The sequence below is a fragment of the Petromyzon marinus genome, chromosome 40, assembly GCF_048934315.1.
Source record: "Petromyzon marinus isolate PM22_M1 ecotype Great Lakes invasive population chromosome 40, UKy_Petmar_22M1.pri1.0, whole genome shotgun sequence".
Lineage (NCBI taxonomy): Eukaryota > Metazoa > Chordata > Hyperoartia > Petromyzontiformes > Petromyzontidae > Petromyzon > Petromyzon marinus.
The window spans coordinates 11,139,660-11,146,995 of record NC_133706.1 but is presented as its reverse complement, the minus strand read 5'-3'; the positions used below and the strand labels follow the sequence as shown (position 1 = coordinate 11,146,995).

Below are 7,336 nucleotides of genomic sequence, written 5' to 3'. Positions count from 1 at the left end.
ACTATTTTGACTCCTCAAATAGCGTGCATGGTGTGATGCCCTTGTCCCAAACACTAAATTCGCCAGGATGTTTGATTTTCAAGCTCAGTTGCGTGATATTGGTCCATATTTTGTTACGTCCCGAAGGTGGCAACGCCTGTGTCGCGTTTGATTGCGGCGCATGAAGACATGGTGACGATCATTCTCGCACGAATAACAATGGCCTGGACGTCCAGCACCGCTCCGTTCTGTGTATTCTTACGGGATAAAATAACAATGGGACATAGAATGTCAATGGCCGTATTTTATGTTTATCACGTCAGCGTTTATTTGTTCATTAACAGTAAACAATATCCAGGATACAGAGCTTAAGGGAAATGTGTGTGTTTGGTATAATTATAACTTATTCATAAATACAGCATATCTCCAAGCGTGAACATTATGACATACAAGCAGCGTGCTCCTCCCAACCACAGCCATGCCTCGGTATATCAGAGCTGGGGCTACAGAGGCTGTACATATCGAGGTCAGGGTCTCGGGTAGATTTTCGTTTGGTGCCTAAAGGCCACTTATTTAAAATGCATCAGAATGGCCGAGGATAAAACATGCAGGTTGACTGACCAAATCCCTTGGGATGTGGCCGATATCATCAGATTTTGGAAGCTAAGTAGGGTTCAGCTTGCTTAGTACTTGGATGGGAAACTACCTGGGAAACCAGTTGTTGGAGGACGAGTTGGCCAGGTGATTGCCAGTACAGCAATAGATTATTACCTATACCTGTGCAGAACGTGGAGTGTTACCCCATCATATGTATGGGTTTTCTCCAGGTCCTCTGGTTTCCTTCCCACATGAAGCGAAATACTAATTCGTGGGATTGGCAAAACATTCCAATGCAGGGCCTTCCTTAAAAAAATAGTCTTGAGACTCAGTGAGGCATTCTTGGCTAGGGAACGCTAATTATTATTATTATTGTGTTACAATACTGGTGTTATTGTTATACCTGTGCAGGTTTAGAAACATCAACATACTGTATGTTAGTAATATTGTTTTTTTTAATGGACGGTATGTCACCATGCATAATTATATACGTATGCTTCAGTAATAATAGGAAAAACAACACGTTTTAAACGAGTGGAAACCACATATAACTGGAACAACGCAGATAAAACCACAATGAACCCTTCAAAGCGCAAGCTGCTAACAGCTGTGGATGCCGTACGTGCCTATGAGGGCTGTATCATTGAGAGCACAATACTGCATTGATTCGGAAGGAGAGGTGGCTCAGTGAGTTAGTGCACTGTGCTCTGAACCCAGTAACCTCAGTTTTATCCCTGCCCAAGACTAATATCAGTGACGAGTGATATCTGTACCCTTTCTGGGTATTTTGGATGGAAACTAATGCCTCTTTCCCACTTGCACATCCAAGCTGTTCCGGAGCTATACCGATCCAGCGCGGCACTGGTTAGGAGAAGTGCGGGTTGCTTTTCCACTGCACGAGCTTAGGCATGCAACACGTGACTTCAAGACGCATGTACGTGGCGTGGCGATGCTGTGTTGTGACTAAATGTGCTTGTGACCCTGTTTTTATACACAGCTTGGCCCTCAGGCAGATTCATACGTCTTGTGAGGTCAGCGTAGCATGGCTCGGTTCCGGCTCGGCTCGGTAAAATACCAGTGGAAAATCATCCGCATCGTGCTGGCCCCTGTGCTAGCACGGCTCGGAGGTGCAAGTGGAAAAGCGGTGTGTGGGCCACTCTTGGCGGGACCCGCTCAACCGGAGGGCAGCAGCTGGCGGCTTGACCTGGAGCTGCCGTTGCTGTAGGTCGATCCGCTGGTGGTGTGAGTGCTGAAGCTGCTGAAGTATCTCCGCGACGTGCTGGAGACGCCCTTGGCCAGCCCTCTGACCTTCCAGCTCAGCTTGCGGCGACACTCCGTGGACATGAAGTAGTAGACGAAGGGGTCCAGGCAGCTGTTGAGACTGCTGAAGCTCAGGCAGAGCATGTAGACGATGTAGAGGTCGCTTGCGCCCTTGTACCGGAGCAGCGCGAAGTGCAGCAGCAGCACGATGTTGCTCGGCGCGAAGCAGAGGACGAACGTGAGGAGGACGAGGGCGGCGAGTTGGATGGAGCGGGTCCGCTTGTTTCCGTCGCCGTCCCTGAGCGTGCGAGCGAGCGAGCGGATGATGAGCGCGTAGCAGGCGACCGTGACGAGGAACGGCACGAGGAAGCAGAGGACGCAAAGCGCCGTGTAGTAGTAGAAGAGGAACCCCGGGAGCGTGTCGATCGGGAAGACGTCGTAGCACGTGGTGATGTGCAGGTTGTCGATGTACGCCAGCGGGTTCACCAGCTGCAGCGGCACGGTGGACAGCAGGACGACGACCCACGTCCCCGCGCAGATGCCCATGGCGTAGCGGTTGCGTCTCCACTGCAGCGATTGCATCGGGTAGACGATGGCGAGGCCCCGGTCCACGCTGATGCACGTGAGCAGCAGGATGGAGCAGTACATGTTGCCGTAGAAGGAGGTGAGGAAGACGTGGCACGCGATCTTACCGAACGGCCAGTCATTCCCTCTGAGGTGGTAGGTGATCTTCAAGGGCAGCAAGAGGATGAACAAGAGGTCGGCCACGGCCAGGTTGATCATGTATATCGTGGACGGTTTCTTGGGTTTGACGCGGAAGCACAGCACCCACAGGGCCAGCGCGTTGGAAGGGAGGCCCACCACAAACACCAGGATGTAAATGGTGGGCAGAAGGACCGTGGTGATGGAGCCAGATAGTTGCTCTTCGACTTCATGGCTCACCTCCAGCCATGCGGAGCCCTCGAGGCGGGCCTTCTCCTGCGACTGCTGGTCGCGCAGCACGCTATTGATGTCGAAGTCTTCGCCGTTCTGCGAACCGTTGTGTCCCACCTGCTTGTACGTGCCTCCGAATGTCCTTAGGAAAATGGTGTCGTTTCCATACATCTCCCGACCGTCGGTCATGTGGTCGCCTGCAAATACGAAGAGAAAGATCATGCGGTGGTTCAGCGCGCTGCGCTACGAACCCAGAAACCTGAGTTTGATTCTCAGCCGCGGCTAACGTCAGTGGTGGGTGATATTCGAATCGGTCCTGGTTCCTTCCACATCTTCACCAAACCGCACTCACCAGCATGGTGAGCTATGGTCAAATTAACTACACGATGGCATTTCATACTAATACAACTTTATTTAGCGCTTTTGTCAATCCACTGCTGGATAGAGGCCTCCTCATGCCGTGTCGGCCATGAGGTTTGTTTGATCCTACTTCACCACGCTGGTCCTTGTGAGTTGAAGCGGGCAGGCCTACATGCCGTTCGCTCTGAATTACATGTACATGACGTGTCATTTAAATAAAATGTCGTTACATTTGTAACTTGTAAATTTATATTAAAATTAGACACCCACAAGTAATCGGTCATTTCTATATAAATGACACAACAAAATGAATTGGTCATTTGTATCTACATTAAATTGTTCCTGGAATTTGTGGTTTTAATGTATTTTCGCCAACTCTATATGGAGATAGCCCATGACCGGTTCAGCCATCACTTACCACTGACATTAGCCAAGGCTGGGAATCGAACACGGGTCTTTGGGTCCGTAACAGAGTATTTAAACGACCCACTAAAGCCGCTGCTCTCCACGACAGTATTTAACCAATTTAAATCGCATCTTTTGCAATGGAGTTAAATTTAGAAAGTGAATTCCAACAGCGGCATTGGCCATATATTCCGTGCGTTCGAACCACTCACCGCTCTGTGCGCCCACCGTCACCAACAGCAAGGCAGCAAGCATAGGCGCGCATCTCCGATCCATGTCTCTGCAGCTCACGGCGTGACTCCTGAAAGTCACAAGAGGGTTCTGGCCGGCCGGAAGCGTGTCTGCAGCTTTTTATTCTTGCCCGGGGTGGGGTGGTGACTGAGGAGGAGGAGGAAGGCGAGCGAGTGGGAAAGTAGCAGGAACGTCCGATATGGACCTTAGAGGTGGACAGAAACTGGATGGAGCCGGTCTGCGTATAGTTGTATCCTGTTGGAGCCAGCCAGCTTATTGTTTTACACTATCACCGCAGGCTCAAGTAGGCATCGGAACCATCAAGGGGATGGAAGGAACGGGAATGGATCGTTAGTGTACATCGGGATTAACAATCCTATCCGAAGGCCACTGTATTTCAGATAGCCATGCAAAAACTACGTTGAATACATTTCTTGTAAAATCTTGTAATCGCCAGCATCATCTTGTTACGTAAAGAAAATGCCAGTATGCCACATCTATAACAGAATGAGACACACATTCGCATCGTGTGATTGTTAATTGACCATATGTTGTACTGTTTTCATGACGCACGCCTTTCTCGAAAACGGGACTTTTATAAACAAACACATCCTGTTTGGCTAAGACACATCACGCCGGTCATTTTGTTCCACTGCAAAATTAATTGTTTAGCTTGTTGGCAGTATGTGTTGAGGTTTCGTTTAAAATCTAGTTGTTTTTATTTTCCTCTTGTTAGATTGCACATTCCCTGGCTGCAATGTCCTGTAGCTTCTGCCACTGCTGACGGTCTTTGGCTGTGGTTGTACTTGTAGAAGGTCCAAAAAGCACAGCAACTTTGCTGAATAGATTAATCTACCAGCGTGGGAATTGTTTCCTTATATGTTTAGCAGGTAAAACAGAGGTTGGAAATAACCACAACATTGGGTTGATGCCACAGAGAACTGAACTAAATCATGAAAAGCAGCATACCAGTGTGCATAGGAATGACGTTTTTCATCAGCGTATATCACCTGCTACGACGCGTGAATCAGAAACACGGACATTGACAAGAAGATTGGAACAAATGTTGAACATTTTTAAATGAATCGTGGAGTGGGTGCCAGCTTGTAGTTTACACTGAGAGACGAAACGAGAAGCACTTCGATGGGAAAACGCCAAGTTAGAGACACCACGAGTTAGAGACACCACGAGTTAGAGACACCAGGAGTTACAGACACCACAAGTTAGAGACGCCACAAGTTAGAGACACCACAAGTTAGAGACACCACGAGTTAGAGACACCACAAGTTAGAGACATCAAGTTAGAGACACCACAAGTTAGAGACACCACAAGTTAAAGACACCACAAGGTACAGACGCCACAAGTTAGAAACACCACAAGGTACAGACACCACAAGTTAGAGACACCAAGTTAGAGACGCCACAAGTTAGAGACACCACAAGTTAGAGACACCACGAGTTAGAGACACCACGAGTTAGAGACACCACAAGTTAGAGACACCACGAGTTAGAGACACCACAAGGTACAGACACCACGAGTTAGAGACACCACGAGTTAGAGACATCAAGTTAGAGACACCACAAGTTAGAGACACCACGAGTTAGAGACACCACAAGTTAGAGACACCACGAGTTAGAGACACCACGAGTTAGAGACACCACGAGTTAGAGACACCACAAGTTAGAGAGACACCAAGTTAGAGACACCACAAGTTAGAGACACCACGAGTTAGAGACACCACAAGTTAGAGACACCACGAGTTAGAGACACCACAAGTTAGAGACACCAAGTTAGAGACGCCACAAGTTAGAGACACCAAGTTAGAGACACCACAAGTTAGAGACACCACAAGTTAGAGAAACCAAGTTAGAGACACCACAAGTTAGAGACACCACAAGTTAGAGACACCACAAGTTAGAGACACCACAAGTTAGAGACACCACGTTACAGACACCACAAGTTAGAGACACCACGAGTTAGAGACACCACAAGTTACAACACCACGAGTTAAAGACACCACGAGTTAGAGACACCACAAGTTAGAGACGCCACAAGTTAGAGACACCACAAGTTAGGACACCACGAGTTAGAGACACCACAAGTTAGAGACACCAAGTTAGAGACACCACAAGTTAGAGACACCACGAGTTAGAGACACCACAAGTTAGAGACACCACAAGTTACAGACACCACAAGTTAGAGACACCACAAGGTACAGACACCACAAGTTAGAGACACCACAAGTTAGAGACACCACAAGTTAGAGACACCAAGTTAGAGACACCAAGTTAGAGACGCCACAAGTTAGAGACACCACGAGTTAGAGACACCACGAGTTAGAGACATCAAGTTAGAGACACCACAAGTTACAGACACCACAAGTTAGAGACACCACAAGGTACAGACGCCACAAGTTAGAAACACCACAAGGTACAGACACCACAAGTTAGAGACACCAAGTTAGAGACGCCACAAGTTAGAGACACCACAAGTTAGAGACACCACAAGTTAGAGACACCACGAGTTAGAGACACCACACGTTAGAGACACCACAAGTTAGGACACCACACGTTAGAGACACCACAAGTTAGAGACACCACAAGTTAGAGAGACCACAAGTTAGAGACACCACGAGTTAGAGACGCCACAAGTTAGAGACACCACAAGTTAGAGACACCACGAGTTAGAGACACCACGAGTTAGAGACACCACAAGTTAGAGACACCACGAGTTAGAGACACCACAAGTTAGAGACACCACGAGTTAGAGACACCACAAGGTACAGACACCACGAGTTAGAGACACCACGAGTTAGAGACATCAAGTTAGAGACACCACGAGTTAGAGACACCACAAGTTAGAGACACCACAAGTTAGAGACACCACGAGTTAGAGACACCACAAGTTAGAGACACCACGAGTTAGAGACACCACAAGTTAGAGACACCACAAGTTAGAGACACCACGAGTTAGAGACACCAATTTAGAGACACCAAGTTAGAGACACCACAAGTTAGAGAGACACCAAGTTAGAGACACCACAAGTTAGAGACACCAAGTTAGAGACACCACGAGTTAGAGACACCACGAGTTAGAGACACCACAAGTTAGAGACACCACAAGTTAGAGACACCACAAGTTAGAGACACCACGAGTTCAAGACACCACGAGTTAGAGACACCAAGTTAGAGACACCACAAGTTAGAGACACCACGAGTTAGAGACACCACAAGTTAGAGACACCACAAGTTAGAGACACCAAGTTAGAGACACCACGAGTTAGAGACACCAAGTTAGAGACACCACAAGTTAGAGACACCACAAGTTAGAGACACCAAGTTAGAGAGACCACAAGTTAGAGACACCACAAGTTAGAGACACCACAAGTTAGAGACACCACAAGTTAGAGACACCACAAGTTAGAGACACCACGAGTTAGAGACACCACAAGTTAGAGACGCCACAAGTTACAGGCGCCACAAGTTACAGACGCCACAAGTTAGAGACACCACAAGTTACAGACGTCACAAGTTACAGACGCCACTTTATCCCGCACGTAGCATGGCTCGG

General features: G+C 48.1%; 1 protein-coding gene across 1 annotated transcript; it reads right to left on the bottom strand.

Annotated features, from left to right (window-relative positions):
* Nucleotides 1-282: 282 nt before the first annotated feature.
* On the bottom strand, nt 283-4,880 carry LOC116950768 (proteinase-activated receptor 2-like). Its single transcript, XM_032968824.2, has 2 exons — nt 3,747-4,880; nt 283-2,966 (listed from the first exon to the last, which is right to left on the bottom strand). Exons 1-2 carry the CDS (start codon nt 3,808-3,810, stop codon nt 1,750-1,752), a joined length of 1,281 nt encoding a protein of 426 aa, XP_032824715.2. The 5' UTR covers nt 3,811-4,880; the 3' UTR covers nt 283-1,749.
* Nucleotides 4,881-7,336: the final 2,456 nt, after the last annotated feature.

Coding starts and splice junctions, on each gene's coding strand:
- LOC116950768 (XM_032968824.2), bottom strand. CDS start 3,810: ATGGATCGGAGATGCGCGCCTATGCTTGCTGCCTTGCTGTTGGTGACG. Junction 2,967..3,746: donor GACGGTGGGCGCACAGAGCG/GTGAGTGGTTCG, acceptor TCGTATTTGCAG/GCGACCACATGACCGACGGT.